Here is a 19,468-nt window from a genome sequence, read left to right on the forward strand (position 1 = left end):
TCTTCAAGTGCAGGGAGTTATCTTACTTACTGTTTGAGGTGCCGTCACGCTGGTTCTGGTTCTTGGAATATCTAAAATTGTGTCTTGCGCTGATATAAACGTGAAGAATATTTCCTGGACGTCTTCTCAGTGTGACAGCTTATGTATAGTGCAAGTGTAGTGGGATGAAGGGTGTGAAATGTGCAGACTCCAACCCTTTCAGGATGGAGAATATTATTTTTTCTGTCATGCCACGGTTTTGTTTTGCTTCATTACTTAAAGATGTAATGCACAACATTATAAAAAATATATTTTTACATATTTGCTTACAAGAAAAGTGATGTACATGAGCTGCAAGCATTATGAATCCAAGTTGTGAAGCCAGTGCTGCCGGATGTTTTTGATGACAAGAAATGTGTCAAAAACATAATAATTAAAAATGGCATTAATATTGCTACAGAATCAGATTCAAGGCACATCCTTATCACAAGACAAGGATGTATCTTGTTCTTATTCCTGTAGCAAAAACACTTTTTCCAATGCTAAAACTGGCTTTTCCCATTGCCTTTCCAAGCCAAATTAATATAGAAAGTATTTATAAGAATGGTAAGAAATAATTTTTTTTTAAATCTAATAACTTTTCTGGTCATTATTAGATGATTTCCCACCAGGTGTGGGCCGGTATTTGTGTTACCACCTAAAGGTCTTCAAAAAAAAAAAAACTCATCATAGTTAGAGAGAGGTGATGCATTTTAATCATAACAAATAATGATTATGTTGAATCTAGAGGATTTCCTGCTGCTGCTCATTCACAACATCACCTACAAAAAAACCCTAAATCTCTGTAGCCATTATTTTTATTATGACCGTGTCATAATAAAATAACGGTAGATTTGTTACATCAGCTCAGGTACGATGCATAACCTGACCCAGTTTTAGAAAGTGTCTGTTGCGTAAGGCTTACGCTGACAGACGGGCCCACACACCTTCACATGACTCATCGCTGAATATCCTCGAAATGCGTCTCACTCAGAGCATCTTCAGGACGATGATGGCCTCAAACCGAAGAGGAAACCTTCACCGGCCAAACAACGTCAACAAACCGGCCGTGTTTTAGTGGCGCTGCACGTCTTCTCCAGCTCAACGTTAACAAATTAGCTCAACTTCACTTTGTTACATGTTAGGAGCGTAAACCAGAGAAAAGGAGAGAAATGGTTTAAAACTAGGAAAATTGTTACTAAATATGTATTAAATAAATGGAGCATGCTTGTATAGAGATGCCATAAGCTGTTAAATTTTGGCTGAAATGTAAATGTTTTTACATACAACACTTTGGATATACATGATGTAAACATAAAACAAAAGAAGCATAAGTCTGTGGTAAAAAAAAAGAAAAAAAAGCACGCTTTTCACACTTGTTGCTTTTTTGTGCATGATGCAAAATGCTTTTTAGTTCATTTAGTGAAAGCAGAATCTTAATATGAATGTCAACAATTTGCAATGTAATCTGTTGGATTTTTCGCACGTGCACGTTATACATCATCGACTGCTATTCCTGAACACATGTTAATGCCTGAAAGTGATCTGAAGTTGTTACTAAGGCTGACTTAGTAATCTGGCAAAAGGAGGACAGCCATAAAAATCTCACTGAGATTTATATTCATGAAAAAATAATCACCAAAAGCAACTGAGTAAATATTAAAACTCAAAGAAAAACGTAAAATTACATTATGGGCGTTCATAACTACTACTTCTGATAGCAAAAACGTCATTTCCCCCCGCCCCCCAATTTAATCATAGAAACAAATTTGTCCATAAAGGCTCTGTCTTGTTTTAAAATGCAGATTGCCCTCTTTTAAAAAAGAGAGAGCGAGAGAAAAGAAAAATTTATCAAACTGGCTTCAAACTGGCAGCACACGAGGCGACAGAAATACGACACCGAGTTCCCCCAAGTTTCTCACTCACAGTTCTAGATGTTGAGATTTGGGAGTTAAAACCTTTAACTCCAGTCAGACTTTGCTGCCATTTTATTTTACATCCTTTAACTTTCTTTTACCATCTTAAAAAATATGTATTACATGAACTTTTTTTAATGCATAACAATGAAATTTAAAAAACACCATTAGATATGGCTTGTTATAAGCAGAGCTTCTGCAAACAGGTTTCCTACAGTAATGTAAAAATTGGGGGAAGGATCACAGCTTTAGTCACACACACAGCTGCACAAGTTTTCCTAAAAGACAGATCGAGTGGTTTTCTCCTACTGGAACGCAAAACTACACTAATTATTTTAGGTTAATGTAGTTGTTGTCTAAGTGGGACAGAATCACTCCATTACTGGTATTTCGGTCTTTATTGTTTAATGTTCATCAACTTGAATGTGTCTGCGCTGTATTTTTTGTGGAGAACAAAAAGTCATTTAGAAGAAGTAGTCTAGTAGACATTTTCAGCTGGTGTGGTTCCCTTTCACACTGCACTGTGTCTAACGATCCAAAACGTTTGAAAAATCTGTCACTCCCCTCCGCAATGGCAGCGCTGCACCAAAAACCTCTACAGGAAATGACACAAAAACCTCTGAAGCACAAATTCCTTCTTCATGAAATGTAAACACTACAAAAATGAAGTAGTGTCAGATTTAAGCGGTTCTAGGATTTCTTTTTTGTCTTTGGTAAAACACCATGAGCCCTTTCTACCGCTGACGCTAGAGCCGCGCGTACATTTACATTATATTTACCCAGAATGCCCTGTGCTACTGCACTTCCTGCTTTTGGAGCGGTTTCCTACGGTGGCCGACAGGTGAAAATGCGCAGCAACAGAGAAAACATGCAAACAAACAAAAAAGACATGCGCACAAATGAAATGCAGAAAACATAAAAATAAACGCAAACAAAAAAAGAATTCAACCACAAATGAAATGCAGCAAACAAAAAAGAGAGACACAAACAAAAAGCAAATGAAATGCATTTGTGGTTGTCTCTTTTGTTTGCGTCTCTCTTTTTTGTTTGCTGCATTTCATTTGTGGTTGTATTCTTTTTTGTTTGAGTCTCTTTTTTTTGTTTGCTGCATTTTATTAGATTTTTGTTTGCGTCTATTTTTATGTTTGCTGCATTTCATTTGTGCGTGTCTTTTTTTCATGTTTTCTCTGTTGCTGTGCATTTGAGAAGCTGGGTTGCTGTGCATTTGAGAAGCACGGCGCCCCCCCCCGTAGGGGGCCATTGCAGGGGGGGCGCGGGAAGCCGTCTAGAGATGAAAAAAAAACAAACATGAACGCTGTGTGCGCTGGGTTTTTACCCTAGAATGGCCAACTCTCTGTTATTCCTCTGTCAATTTGATACAGTAGGGGCTTCCACACTTCCCATATCTGTGTCCTCTGTCACTTTTATCAGCAGTTAAAACCGTTTAATCCGTTGTTAACATCTGGTAACCTGTTTTTCCGAGCCGTCTTTAAACGCAACATGAGCGCCACGACGCTCGCGCTGGGTTTACACCTGTGTAGCAGTGAAGGAGACCTGCTGCTGCTGTGCAGAGCTACGCAGGTGTGTGTTAGACTCATGGCAGCAAACCAGCAAAACGGAAAGGACTTTTCACAGTTTTTCCCCAAAACTAACCGACTGAGTTGAGTAAAGCTGTTGGATCCAGGTAAAGTTAGCTAAAAGATGACTAGCTAGCTAATATCAATACAGCACCTTAAGCTTAACAAGTAGCCTGTAGGCTACCGATGTTGTTGTCTATGTTCAGCTACGTACATTCATTTTGCCCCCCAAAAAGTCGATTTTCCTCCACCCCCCATTCTTAGAGACAGGGAATCTCTAAGACCCCCCCCCCACACACACACACACACACACACACACGCGCGCGCACACACGTAGTTCAACCAGACAGCTATTTGTAATGGGGCCCAGAAAATGTTTAAAAACCACTGGGGGGGGGGGCCCAGGAGAAAAAGTTTGGGAACCACTGTTCTAGACAAACAAACTGGAGTTTGAGTAAAGCGCACTGAACAGGGCTGGTGCAAATGCCCTCTTCCATATAACCTGTTGAGCAACACAAAGTGGGATAAAATATGGCAGAAACAGACACAATATGCACTGAAAAGAAGTGAAGAACTAATGGAAAACCAACATGTTGACACCAGTGTGAAAAATGTTACTGAGCCATTTGCAAGAATTTGGGACGACAGTGAACCACAGTGACTTATCATCCACAATGAAAACACTACAGGGAGTAGTCAGTCATACAAATCTACCCCAAGAGAGCATCCACAACTCATCCATGAGAGCAAAAGCAAAAAAAAAGAGAAAATAAGAGAGAGATTGGGAAACAACAGGATCGACAGGAGAGTTCCTGTTAAAGCTTCCCAAACTTAACACAATTGCCCAATTAAACCGCATCTTGCTCGTCACCTGGACAACTGGGAAACCGTTCTGTGGCCAGAAGAGACCAAAGTTCTTAGAAAGCATGCATCTTGTCAAATCTGGTTTAAAATTAACACAGTGAAACATGGTGGTAGGAGCGTGATGGTCTGAGGCTGCTTCGCTTCATTACAATAAATGTTGCTTCTTCTGACCATCTGTTTATGAGTTCAAGCTCAAGTGCACTAGAGCGAGGTCCTGACCTCAAGCCAAACCTTTCACTTCTGAACGATTCATAGGAAAAAGCAAAACCAAAAGCCTTGGGAGGGTTAAAACTATTTCACATTCAGGTCCAGGTTTCCTAGACTTGTTCCATCCACTTTGCTCATGGGCTCCACCTGAACATTTGAGGGTGTGAATCTGTGAGGGAGCAAATATTTTTAACAGCAGTGTATGTTTTGAGTAACTCTAAATATCACTGTATTAAATTACAGAGAAGCTGTTCAACTTATTTTTCAATAGGAAACATAATTACCAGAAATATGTTTTTTAAAGTACAGCGTGTTTGTAAAAAGGGACGTCTGAAAATGTGGCACCATGCGTCCACCTTTCCACACAGAAGCCACAACCTTCATTTATCTTGACATTGGCCATGAGGCAGACGGTTCCCAGCTGTCAATAAGCCCTCAAACTGTCAGCTGTGCTGCTGCTTCCTCTGCTTGGCAAAGGAAGCAGCAGCACAATCGAGCTCCACTACTGCACTCTGAATATCACACATTGCTATCCATTACCACCGCTGCAGACTCTGTTACAATTGCTGAGTTGTTAAGTTATATATCAGCTCTTAACTGTGACTCCCCCCACCCCAACTTCCCCTGATTTTAAGACCCATTTTAGGTGTGAGCAGCGCCAGTCAGACAGGGGGGTGAGCTGGAGATGTGGCAGCTCTGATAATTTATATATCACCCACCTGGCTCTCCACGCAGAGCGGCACGTACCAGACCGAGAACAGCCTCGTGTTCCCCCTTCTCACAGATGAGAATTATAGAAAGAGTAAAAAAGCAACATTTTGTACCCAATTGGGTCTAAATGCTGGCTTATATAACCCAGCTTCTCATTATATAAACAGTTATTCAAACATGTTTCAAACGTAATTGTGCTTTACAACCCAGAAAGCAATTGAGTTTGTTTGGAATGACAAAAATACCTCATGACTTTTTTGGTTTCTCAAAATAATTACGAATTTTAGAGTGCATTCACACCAGCCCTGCCCAGTCCGCTTTTAATCAAACTCTAGTTCATTTGCCTGGGAAGTCCGGTTCATTTGGTGAGGTCGGTATGTGCAATATAACTCTGATGCGGACCAAAAAAAGCAAACTCTGGTCCACCTGAAAACCTAGGTCTTGTTTTGGTTGAAATGAACTCGAATAGTGGACCAGAGACCATAACAAAAGCAGGAAGTGAGCTAAAGTGCAGGGCATTCTGGGTAAATGCAACCAAAACAAGCACAAGAGTCTCGCGCTCTCGGGTGAAACGGCTCGCAGTCTTTGACCAAAAACAAATGAGAAATCCTACAAGTGCTAAAGTCTGTCGCTATACCATTATGGTTTACATTTTGTGACGAAGGAAGTTGCTCTCATGTCTTCTTCAGACATTTCCCTGTCGTTAAGTGGTTCTTGGTGCAGGGCCACCACAGGTGAGGGTGAGGAACAGGTTTTTCAAAAGACTTGGATATGTTGACACAGTGCAGTGTGAAAGTGAACTGCACCAGCTGAAAATATTACAAATGTTGCAACTTTGGTTCTCAATCAAACCCAGTCTAGGTGTATATCTGGTGTAAAATACCCCCAAAAAAGAAATGCATTTGCACCAATAACATTTGTTGACCTAGACCTAGAATAAAAGAGAATGATGATACATCTAAAAATAAATGAAAAAGGGAGGAACCATCTGTCGCTTGTCTAAATCTCTTGCGTCACTTTTTGCAAAAGCAATTGAGTTGAACACTTTTCTGATTGGAGAACTGCAAGTTTGAATTCCTGCACTTTACTCAATATTTTCAACCTCGTGAGAAAGGAAAATGCCTTTTAGACAGGAAAAGGTGCTCCAGTCCCCCAACAGCCCCACTTATTCCAGCCTTCCCCAGGCTCAGCTGTCGGTGCCAGCTTCCCCCAGGGACTTGAAACACGGGGGTGATGGGAAGGCCGCGTTATCTGGAAACTCATACCCTCCTACTGTCACACCTTTGGGGCAACATGCATTCAGTACATACTGCAAGTTCATTGCTCACATGCGTCACATATTGATCTGTATGTGTGACGCATGACCTTGTTCAAATGCACGCTCACACTGACACACAATGGTGGAAATGTGCACTTGTAATTAATTTGTGGAAAAAGGGTTTCCACAGCACTTTGTTTTTGCTCGCAAACGATAAACACCAAAAGCGAGATTGAAAAAAAAAAAAACCTAACAAAAGGCGATAATGTGCTTCAAGAACTAACAAATTATGCAACATATTTTCATGTTTAGGGAGACCAAAAAAAGTTAGTTTTGCACCGAGTCCCTGAAATATGAAAAGAAACGCTGCAACATCAGCTTGCAGTCCTCCTTTTTCGCCGTCTTTATCTCGAACAAATAAGAGTAAAATGGCAGATTTCAATGTGGAGTCCTCCTACTCGTGTTTACCTTGGCAAAACAAAAGAGCTCAGCAGGAGCAGCAGCAATGCTGACAGTCCTATAACAAGCACCTGACTCACTTATGACTCATGACGTCAAGCATGGGGATTAATTGTGCTGCGTTTGAGCAAAGAGTCCACACGTAATTAAACAACTGAAACAAAAACTTGAAGTGGGCCATTTCTAAACTTTTCCTCCCTTTTGTCGTTTACACCCACGACGACTTGCTTTTAAATCTGTCAAATGAGTTCAAGGTCAGGGAGAAAAACCCGGAGCATTTACAAAGATAGCAAAGAAAGCAGCAGAGCCGTTTGGGGCCCAGCCAGAGCCGAAGCCAAGAATTGCTGACATCTCTCAGTGTTGTTCATATTTGATCATTTACTTACTGCTGAGTCGGTACAGCTGGTTTTATAACTAACTGGGGTGTCATCAGCACATTTCTGTTATTTTTCTGGGTGAATTTTAGGGTCAAGTTTACAAGAAACCACGTAAAATTTATAATAATTCATTTAAATGTATTTCATGATTCCCTGAGCCAAGCAGACTTCAAAGCTCACTGGATAACCTGGTGGTAGAGTTGTCAAAATATAAAATATTTCAACATACTTAATAAAAAAATTCATTTAATTAAAAATACTAATTTTGCTGTGTGTGTATGCATTTTCCAATGATGTCGTTTCTCCTGTTATATGTGCATGTTTGTTGTTTTCTCTTTTTCTGCAGGTTGAGAGGCAGACTTCAAGGGTGTTGATTTATCTCTATGCCCTTTTCTCTCCTTTACTCCCATCTTCTTTCCTTTTAAACTTTTTTCCACCTTTCTCAGTTTTTTGTCTCTGTGTCCTTTACATTTGAAACCGACACAAAGAAATCCATATTAAAGTTTCATATATACATCAAGTGGTGCGTCATGGCGAAAGCCGTAATGCTCCGCTTATGAAAGTTGTGACTCACTTTAACACTCGGGCAACAATTTCTAGTGCCACACTGCCGTACAGGACACGTTAAAAATAAAAAAAAATAAATACTCATTTGCATCAAAACCAATTTTTCTTTGTGTTTACAAATTGGCACAACATTCTGCGCAGCAATAGGGGAGATAGAAAAGCTCAAATCCTTTTGTGCCAAAATCCTCACATGTTCTTTAAGTCACTGAAAGGTCCTGGCAGGTAATGGGACGGTTTAAGTTGACCGTCCGATGTTAAAAACCAAGAACCAGGAAAAAAAAAAAAAAACATGTTGAAGTTATTGGCTAGCAATTTAACAAACTGCTTTGTAAATAAATAAAAAAAGACATCAGCAGGAGCTTAATACTAGCAATCCTCAAAAAGAAGTTTTTTATATAGTAAGAAAGTGAAATGATTTGTTTCACAGAGTAAAATATTATTTCAAGCTTTTATTTTATTTTTTGCAATGTTAATGATTATGGCTTACAGGTAAAGAAAACCCAAAGTTAAATGTCTCAGACGATTAGAGTATCACATTAGATCGATCAATAACAGATGTTTCAGGCTTTTGACTATGCACCATTCTATGTTCATTGACTATGTTCATTCCTATGCACTCAGTACTTGGTTGGGCCCACTTTAGCATGAATTACTGCGTGAATGTGCAGTGGCATCGTGGTGATATGTCTGTGGTACTGTGTAGATGTAATGGAAGCCCAGGCTGCTTTTATAGCTGCCTTCAGATCATCTGCCTTGTTGGGTCTCTAGTCCCTCGTCTTCGTCTTGTCAACAGCCCATAGATTTTCTGTACGGTTTAGGGAATTTGCTGACTAATCACGGAAGGGAACACCAAGATCTCTGAAACAGCTTTTGGTACCTTTGGCAGTGGGCAGGTGCCAGGAAAATAAAATCAGCATCTCCATACTGCTTGTTAGCAGAGGGGGGCGCAGGTTTGGAGCGATCTAGAATTTTCTGGTAGATGGTTACGTTGACTGTGGATTTCAGAAAACAATGGCCCAATGCCAGCAGACGATGTGGAAACATCACACTGAGCTTAAAGCAACCTGTAGTCGGCGCCTCTCCACTCTTCCTCCAGAGTCTGGGACCTTAATTTACAAATTAGAGACAGGATTTACTTTCATCTGAAAACAGGACCCTGCTGTTGCACAACAGTCCAGCTCCTTTTCTCCTCAGCCCAGAAAAAAACCCCCACCTCTTTCGTTGTCTCTGGTTCAGGAGTGGCCTGATATGGGGTGAGACATTCAGCGTCTTCTGGTATTCGTCTGTGTAGTGGCTCTTCTGGAATGGCTTTTCCTTGACAATCCTCTCAAGGCTGCAGTTCTTCCTTTTCCTACCGCTCTTCTTCCTTCCTTGCTTTTTGTTAACATGCTTGGATACAGCCCTCTATTAACAACCAGGGTCATGAGCAATGAGCTTTTGTGGCTTCCCCTCCCTGAGACGGGTCTCTATGACTGTCTTCCGGACTTCTGCCCAGTCAGCAGTCTTCAGCAGGATGGTGTAGCCTACTGACCCAGAGAGAGACCGCTTCAGAAACCTCTGTACGTGTTTTAACTTCATTACCAATTTTGGGTTTTCATTATCTGTAGGTCATAATTATCAAAATTAAAATAAACAAAGGATTGGAATATACTTTATGTGTGATGATTCTATACATCACACAAAGTATTCTGGCAAGAAATATTGCACGTAATATTTCTTACGCAACATTCCAACATTGTTTTATATGTACTAGTGCTAAAAATCAATTGAAGACCAGCTACTTGTGTCTTGTAAAACTAAATCTGTGGAGATAAATTCTGTATGATAAAATATCAGAAGGTGACGGTAGCGGCCATTTTTGATTGGTCAGAAATAACATTTCAAAGTCAAGGCAAAAGGTGGTTATGCTGGTCAGGGAGGGTGAATTAGGTGCAAGAGTGCTAATATCCCCTGAATCTTAATATATTTTGTCACTTTAAAACAACAAAAATAAAGCAAATATATTTTGTTGAAATTTGTGCATGGTTTATTCACAGTGATGTGCAGCGTTTTGATTTTGGTCAAAAAGTTCAACCTTGGTCTCATCTGATCAAAGCTCTTTCCTCCATGTTTGCTGCGTCTCCAACATGGCTTCTGGCAAACTGCAAACAGGACTCCTTACTCTTTTCTTTTACAAATATCTGTCTTCTTGCCCCTCTTCCATAAAGACCATATCAGTGCAGAGCACCACTAAAGGTTGAGCTGGACATCTCTGCATCTGGTCCAGAGTCACTATGGGCCTGTTTGCTTTGAGATCAGAGCTCCTTGTTCAGCTTGTAAGTTCAGGTGGACATCCTCGTTTTAGTAGGTTTACATTTGTTCCATACTATTTCCATTTCCAGATGATGGATTGGACAGTGACATGTTCAAAGCTTAGGAAATCTTTTATAGCCTAAGCTTGCTTTAAACTTGTCCATAACTTTCTCCCTGACCCTCCTGCTGGCTCCTTGGACTTCATGAAGCTGTTTTCTCTTAACCTCTGAGGCGTCACAGAGCAGCTGGATTTGTACTGAGGTTAGATTACACACAGCTCTGCTCAGAAGTCATCTGGCAACTTCTAAAGGCACTCAGAGGCTGAACACTTTTGCACATTCCACTTTTCTGTTTTTATTTGTAAAAAAAAAAAATTTTTTTAATAATTTTCTTTCCACTTCCCATTGTGTTGGTCTTTCACATTAACTTACTATTAAATCCATTTGTGTTTATGGTTGTAATGTGACAAAATATGGAAAAGTCCAAGGGGTGTGAACACTTTTACAGTCTCTTATTTTAAAGTATTTAAGGTAAATTCAGGTATTGACTCACTTAACTTTCTGATTGGGAAAACCTTAATCTGAGCAAGGACTTCTGTTGAATAAGTCATAAATAAAACAAGATGCCTGCTCACTGTGCATTTTGAGTTAAAGTGCAACAAAGCATCTGATCATCCTCTAACAGCGTCACTGACATGATTATTGCTCTTTGTAACGCTGCCAGCAGGTTCTGTGGTCTCAAAACCGGAGTTACACTTAAAATACACTTGTGGATGCTGCGTTTCTGACCGCTTTGGAAAATGTGATTAATTAATACAAAATGTATTCACTCAGTATATAAATACAGTTGACCCAGTTTCGTTTCGGAGGACCTTCATACCAGCTCAGTCACATCATGGCTTCGTTAATAGAGGCCTTAGATCCTGAAACTGTTGACAATATCAGGATTAAACGGTGTCCAGTCAAAGTAAGGTGTAAATCTCATCTGTAAATATGATGACTGTGAAGGCTCTTCTTTGTCATTGCTGTGGTTTTGTGTCGATATGGGGGAAGAAAGATGCTTAAGCTTGCTCATTTATGTCCATTTCTAATCATTAAACATCTAGATTGTGCTCCCAGAATAAGAAACATTCAGAGGAAGTTCAACGGAAGAGATTAAATATGTAAAAAAAAAAAAAAACTGAAAATATATGATTGTAGTATTCAATTAATAATAATACATACGAGTTAATTGGAGAAATGGCAAACTGAGGGATGAGTATTTTTGGTTGAACTCAGAGAAATGATAAGAATAAAAATTTATCGATTGTCGTCTATTTTGAGAAAGAGCAAATCAAACTTATAAAGCTCTTAGTGTTCAAACATCCTGTGTGCGAATGCTTTTAATCTTCATCCTAAAGCAAAAAAAAAACCTGCTGGGAAATCTATTGCCAACATTTTTTGATGGAAATCACACAACCAGTTGTATAGATTTTCCATAACATTTTAACTCCATATTTCACTTTTCTTCTGTCTTGGAAAAGCAAAAAAAAAACAAAAAAAAAAACAAGGATAAATCCATCATGTTTTTCTGCCGAATGGTCCTATAGGGTCACAGGGAATGATATTATGTGTTGATCATTGTTAAACAAGCCATTGTTTTATTAATGAGCTTAATGTTAATGTAACGTTGAATGTTGGGGGGAAAAGGTCAAAACAAGGGCTTTTTCTTTAAATCATGCTAGAAAACAGAGCAAGTGTGGGGACGATTGTTGCATGAAATAAGAAAAATAAGAAATTTCACAATCGGCAGTATGTGGTAAAACTTAATGCTTTTGTCACAGACTTCCTGTTCATCTGTGGTTGGACGTTTTCATGGTTAAGTTCATACGGAGGTCATTGAGTTGATGTCTCTGGCTGCTGCTGCTGTTCAGGCTTCATCTGCAAAGATGAGCAGGCCAAAACTCCTCCACAGCTGGAAAAGTTTTCATAAACACTTTTTGGCAGTAGTTGTTGCTAAGGAAGAGAAAACCAGCTAATATGTTTAGTAGACAATATGTTTTCCATGTAGGTTTCAATGACTTTCTCTCTTAATAATGAACACCTTCATTTAAAAACAGAATTTCGTGTTTACTTGTGTTGTCTTTGATCGATATTTAAATTAGTTTGACGTTCTGAAACATGTAAGAGTGACAAACGCACAAAAAAAGGGGGGAAATAAGCAAGGGGGCAACTTGTGTAGAACTTGTATTTAAAATCTTACTTGTCAGTTGTTCCTCTAATATTTAAAAGAAACATTATAGTGCATGAAAGTTGCTCTTAGCTGACATATGTAAACTGAATCTCCATGATGTTTGAATTATCACAACGAATAAAATTTTGAACGTTTATCAAGACTTTAAAACTCTACTTGAAAATCTTCTCAGTTATCACCAGTTAGACCCGGCGTCTCCACCCTGACTTTACTGTGTCTTTACTGAAACCCCGTAAATCAAAATTAGAATTGAAATCAGTGCATTGTTGCTAAACTTTAACAGAAGCAATTTTTCTGCATCGTATGAGTCACGTGACAAATGGTCTGGTGATGCCACTGGTGGAGGAGGATGATGTCACAGAACATTTTTTAATGGCTTAATGCATGAACAAACTTATTCACGTGTGATTTTAATTGCTTTTCTTATTTAACGGAAACATCGCAATTGCGAAATTGTGGGGATGGATAGATGGGGTTTACATTAGTAGAATATCGACAAAATTTTGCACACATTTGTAATAGAAGCGCAGATAATTTGATACTGGTGCGAGGCTTGACAGCTGATATGTGATCCCAAATGTCCCAAAGTAAATCCTGTGAATCTAGACACAAAAGTTCAGATTCCTTTTAAAAAGTTCCTGCCCCCCACCCCCAAAAAAAACAAATTAGCCCTCAAAAAGAAAGTACATGTTAGAAAAACAGTCATGCATGACTTGAAATGTAACCCTGGTGTTGCTTTCTAACACAAAAGCAAAACAAAAATAGAAAACAAATATATATATATAAAACACAAAGTGTGAAATTGAGTAACTTAGACAGAAAACTCTCTTGTGGCACTGCACTGAGAAAGGTCTGCAGGGTCAGTGCAGGTAAAAATTGGCCAAACTCGCCGTGTCTCAGTGATATACGGCCGGCAGCTGAGGCGGAGCGGTAAGACGAGCGAAGCAAGTGGAGGTACGAGCACTAATGGGGAAAAGATGTGCCAAAACATGTTGATCATGCTTCACTAATCCTGCTACCACAAACAACTTAGTCATATCAGCACCAAATGAAAGACAAAACAAGCCCTGCCTAATCGTCCCTGTAGCTGCAACATCTGAGACATTAAACAAAACAACATGAGGAGCTGCTCAAGCTGCAGCCGTCGCTCTGCGTGAGCAGAGGAAAAAATACGTCTTTACTGGTCAAAGTCAGGCGGGAGGAAAATCTGGATGCCCATCAGCTTTCTGTTTTATTATAATTATAACGTGTGGAAAAAGTTTTAGAGCAAGAATTTTGATTTTTCTGAGAATCTTCACAGTAAATATTACATCTGTAGCTGCAAAGACCGACAGGTGTTTAGAAAATAAAAAAGGCTGCATATTTCTATTTTTCCATAATATTCAGAGAAGCAATAAAATTGTAATATTGATGTTTTTTTTTATATTCTCTAGTGATTTAATGTCTACATTTGACTTCAGATAATCTCTAAGTTGTTTATGTCTTTGTCCATGAATTTTAATTTAATGTGTTTTACATAATGTCATAATAAAAAGCTTTAATCATTCTAAATAGAGTAGGATGTTCAAGGAACTCATTTCTGTAGATTTTAAAGCTCTTGAGGCACAATTATGTGATGTAGAAACTGTAAAGTCAAAACAAAAAATAAATCTAAATACTGACAAATTGTCTAAATACTTGTCAGTGTGATAAAATACAAAATGTGGCAGGATGGAGAGAGCAATAAAAGTCTAAAATCAACACAGAGCTACTAAAATTAAAGAAATTAAATGTTTTACTTTGGTTCCGGGAAGTGCATCATAAATTTAACGAGTGAAACCAGTTTTTTTTTTTCTTGTTTTTGTTTTTTTTTTACATATTTAGTATTGATTCATGTCCTGAATTTGCTTTTTAGAGATTCTATTGGGAAGAAACCAAGCAAAATCTCACAGATTCATACATGAAAACAGGAGATTGTTTGTATCAGTAGGTACTGCTTGGCGCCAGGTTAAAAAACGTCTGAAATCCTCATGTGTGGTGAACAATGAGGCTCTGTAAAGCGCTGCCAACTTGAGGTTTATTGTACCAGTATTTGCTGTTGTTCTGAACTGCAGAAGCTCCCAGAATAAATACAAAAAAGCTGAATGCAAAACAAATGTAACACAGGTTTGCTAAATGTGGATTTTGACTCCATTTCTAGAATAATCTGGTGGATTTCAGCAGTGATGAAGAACTAAATGATTTCTACAACTACAGTTTGCCTGAGACACTTTTAACTCAAAATGTTCCATAAGTTTTAATCAGAGCAGTCGTTGTTTGATTCACTTAAGCCAGGAAAATATAATTACATCTAAAGCAAAAAGAAAAGTGGGGGTTTACTAAAAAAAGGTGTGTTTTACAAAAAATGTCAACTTTTCTCTAATGAAGACTTAATATTTAAGCGTTATCCAGCAACTTAAAATTTTCCCATTTATCTACAAATTCTGTTTGGCTAAGAGGAAAATGTAGGTGCATAAAAGTATTTCTTGCTTTAAAAAAACCTGCAATTCTGGTTTTCTTTTTACAAATAGATTTCTAAAATATTTGTTCATTTTTGTCTTAAATTTTATTAGGACCAAATGTTACATCTTTAGCTCATCTCCTAGTAAAATTCCTCGTCCGATTTGAAAATACGAGGAAACTCCCGACTTTCGGGACACAAATTTAAATAAATGAAGGTCACTTTGCTTTTTTTCTTCTTCCACGCAGACATTTTGAGACCTTCCCGCTTTTGGATTGACATAATTTCCTCTTACCTCTGCAGTGCTTCGTTCATCTCAGGGACGTACGCGCCGCCGCCGTGCCCTTTTCCCAGCATTTTTAACGCCGTTGATGCCTTTTGTCCCAAGGTGGACTCGGTAGCACCACCTGCAGCTTTTCCGCCTCAAACTCGCAGCAGAAGACCTTCCAAGAACCAAACACAGCAAATCCAGTCGAGGCCACTTCCTCCGGCCTGCTCCGTTTAGCCTTTTCCTCTGTGGACGGACGGATGTCAGTAGCTGGGAGGAGACGGACACAGAGACCTCAGCTACGTCTGATCGACAGCTGCGAAAAAGGCAGCAGAGTCCCCCTTCACGTCTGCCCCTTTAATAAAGAACGCGCCACACTTTTCCTCACTCAACGTGTTCTTAAGAAGTTTGGAAAGTGAGAGTAGTTCCTCTTCAGGGGGCAAACTAATGGTTGACTGAGTGAAGAGGAAATAACAGGGAGGTGGGCTCAGGGGGATGGCGAACGGGGGGGAGAGGTCGAGAAGGGGGAGGCTGAGTTATCAGAGACCAACTGGGAGTCCCTGCTCCATGCGGCACAACAACAGGGACAAGAAAGTCCCTGCAGCCACCACTAATTATCACCTCGGCGATCCCACACGCAGCCTGGCAGAGGGCGGCTGGCGAAGGGATGCGCCGGGCTTCTGGGAATGCCATCAGTCACTCGACCGTGTCGGGATCAATTTGGTTGCTGAATCATTGGAGGCTTCCAGTTTCCTGCCCTGGAACCCAGTGTCAGATTATTCACATTTTGTAATGGCCCGACCGATCTGAGGGATCACAGCTATGACCCAAACAGCATTGTAGGGCAGGACTGATAATAGGTCGGCATTACTGAAGGAATACACAAAGCGAGAACGCATAAGCACCTCCTAATACACAACGCAGAAAGGAGACGGGGTGTGTGTGGGGTACAGGAGGGTCCATGGGGGACTTGGGTCAGTAAATGTTTATTTTGACTGGACAAGAAATAGATTTTGGCAGCAGTGTTGTGATACTGCTGTACTGTTTCCAAAGGAGCTGCCTTTTGAAATCCATATACAAACCACTGCTGTTAGCTATAGGGTTCAGTTTATTGCTTTGGCCACTTCAACAGATTATGACAACAAAATAATCATAAAATGCTCAAGTAGAATTTGATTTGTACTAAAGATTTCATATTCCACCTTATTTCCGTTGTGTTTGGTTCTGATCCATGTATGAGATGGAAGAACTGAGGATGAGGGAGAAATCTAGAGATCATGATCTGCAGCTACATTAAAATGACTTTGATCCAGTCAACATTTTCAAAACAACCCAAATATGGGTTGTTACAAAAATGCTGCATATGTCAAACATAATTAAAAGTAAATTTGAGGCCTTGAAATAAATTGACTTCTGTGTCTTTCAGAAGCTCCTGTTCCTTCCCAGGAGTCATTACAACAATGCTTCTTCATGATCCTGTTTACTGCCGTTCCCAGGAGTGTTGAACTGGGAGGTAGTTCCTATGAGGAGCTCACCAGTTCCACCAGGCGTTTGCTCACTGCTGCTGCCACTAATCTGGAGGAGCTGAGAGGGGTAGTCGATCTGTGAGGCGGAAGCTCAGCGCGGAAACTGCAGCTTCGTGTACTTTGGGTAAGTAGGCGGAGCTTTGTGAGAGCAAAGGTTTAGGCCTCCTGATTGGTTGGAGGCCTAAACTTTTGGCCTCCAACCAACCTTTAATGGAAGATTAAAGGATTTCTCAAACATGAATAAAATCATCGAGGCAACAATGCAGGTATGTTTTTGATGATGAAATAACATTATCAAAACATTATTAACAAAGCTCACAAAAGTCCTTTTTACACAATAACAAAACAGCAGAAGTACAAAATAGTTTTAAGGGTGAGATGATCAAAAGCAACGGTCAAAAAGTGAGTTTGAGCATTTAAATAAGACTTTTCAGAGAGGCAAGAAAGATTCCTCACCTATTTCCAGGAATTAGAAGTCAAAGTGATATGCTCAAATTCAATTCATTTTACTTAATTTGATCCAAGTTACATTCAAATTCAGTCAATGATGTAATTTGGTAAACAGTATTTTTCATTTATGTTTTTCAGTTGAGACGCATCATATTTTGTGGTGTAGACATGGAAAGTTGTGCCAGTAGTTTGATTTTACTATTGGCTGCATAACTTGTGCATGCCCAAGTAAAGTTGAGCAATCATGCTGATCTTTGTGTTACACAAGTTTACTTCATGCATGCGCCGTGGCAAGCAGAGAAAAGCAAAAATGACAGATCTCCTCCTGCACTCTGACGCTGCAGACGCGGTACATGCGTCGCATACGTCTAAGCAAAGCATTCAAATTCTGCAGCCTCACTCTGTCTGACGCCTCGAACAACAAACTGCTAAGTTGGAGGCAGAGAACCTCCAACAATCCCTGCCGACAACCGTCTGCAGCAATGCTTCGCGTGAGCACGTCTGCGTTCATGTGACAACCCTACATAACAATCCTCCATCCTCCCCCTTTGCTTATTTTTGGCATTGCGAGAAAGCAGATACCACTGTAGCATGAAGTGGTTTCTATAATGGTGGCAGTCTGGATAACTCGGCGTTAAGCACACAAGTTGCATTTAAACCGTTTGTGCAGCGAATCTCCTGAAACAACACCAGTCAAAGGTTGATATTGATGTTTAAATCACAACTTTAAAGTCCAAGAGACATGAGAATGAAATGTTAAAAATCTATCTACAGAATCACATGCTGTATGAAAGCTTTAAAGGCTGTACAGTAAACCTGAGAACACCTCCCTGCCCCTTCTACTCAGCATTCACAAGTCTTACAAAACCTCCGGATGTGTCGGCTCGATCTTCACGTGGTCCTTAGCGCCGTGATTACCAGAGTGAATTTATTCTCGCAGTTCTAAAAATGTCAAAATAAAACCACATTTCCCATGAGTCGCCGATGCGTCTAAGATTAGCGCGGCCGTGTGAACTGAGAGCACGCAGAAATGCAATTTGTCGAATTCGGTGTGGACAGCTGCGGTTAAAAAGCCAAGTGATGAGAAGTCAAATTTGACGATGAAGAGTGGCAACCAGAGGCCTCGTAAAGAACCAGGGCGGCGATAAAGTGTGCGACACCGAGTCAGACTCTCAAATCTTAAAGATGTTGTTACAATGGGATCCCGAGATCACTTGTTTATGAGTAATGCTTAAAATAAGAGATCCAAATGACATGTAGCACCAAATACGTTGAAACCTTTACACCAATATCTAGTCTAATGTCCTTATATGTGTCTAAATATTTGATCACTCTTAGGCTACATTCACACACTGGTCAAATGCGACCCAAATCTGATTTTTTTTTTTGTTTTGTTTGGGGGGGACAAATGCAACCTATATTTGACTTCTTCAAAGCCATTCCTGAACGTCCCAATTCCGATCTTTCCACCCCCTCAAAAAAAATCTGACTTGAGCCACTTCAGTCTGTGGTACTAAATCCAACAGTTTACAGCTGAGCGTTCAGGCCTGCAGTCTGAACGGTGATGGCGCATTTTAAAAACGTGCGGCGTTTTTAAATGACGCATAGCATGAACAAACTTATTCACACATGATTTTAATTATGTTTCGAATTTAATGGAAACACAGCAATTGTGAAATTTTGTTCGTTTTTCTGACATTAGCTGGATATTGAGAGTTTTGCACACATTTTGTAGCTACTGTTCAAGAATGCAGCAAAAATAAATAAGTTATTCTGCAGTGAAAGACAAATTAATTTTCAGACTTTGTGCAGGTCTATGCCAGTGGTGCCAAAAAATGTAGGGGGCGCTGTAAACACAACCATCTAAAATATTTGAGATGTTTCCATTGTTGAAAAGGTGCCATATCAAATAACTAATGGTGAGATGCTTTTTTTGTACATCTGCAGGAAACTACTTCTCCTACACCTCCAAACTGGCATGTGTAGATTTTCACCAACAGTGTATTTTGTATTTAACTAGGATTCCAACACAATGTCTGTGAAAGGAAGCAGAAGAGCACCACTGTTTGAGCTGAAGTAAATCTGTACTCGGCTCTCTTTCCAAGCGATCGGTTTGCAGCAAATTCTCCCGCTGCAGCTGAGAATGTCTCCCAGCGTGGAGCTGAGCCTTCGCGTGAGGGGGGAACGCTCCATTTGCAAAAGGATTAAAGCCGACATGTGTCAAACCGGTCAGTGGCCCGATTGCTAAAACCAGTCTGTTTGTCTAA

General features: G+C 39.8%; 1 protein-coding gene across 1 annotated transcript in view; it reads right to left on the reverse strand.

Moving 5' to 3' along the window:
• Positions 1-15,840, reverse strand: part of rbm20 (RNA binding motif protein 20) — a 50,386-nt gene extending 34,546 nt beyond the window's left edge. Inside the window, exon 1 of the mRNA XM_008411124.3 lies at positions 15,253-15,840. Coding sequence (XP_008409346.2) covers positions 15,253-15,314 — 62 coding nt within the window. The 5' untranslated portion in view covers positions 15,315-15,840. The remainder of the gene's footprint in view (positions 1-15,252) is intronic.
• Positions 15,841-19,468: the final 3,628 nt, after the last annotated feature.

The sequence above is a fragment of the Poecilia reticulata genome, chromosome 1 (genome assembly GCF_904066995.2).
Source record: "Poecilia reticulata chromosome 1, P_reticulata-male-v2, whole genome shotgun sequence".
Lineage (NCBI taxonomy): Eukaryota > Metazoa > Chordata > Actinopteri > Cyprinodontiformes > Poeciliidae > Poecilia > Poecilia reticulata.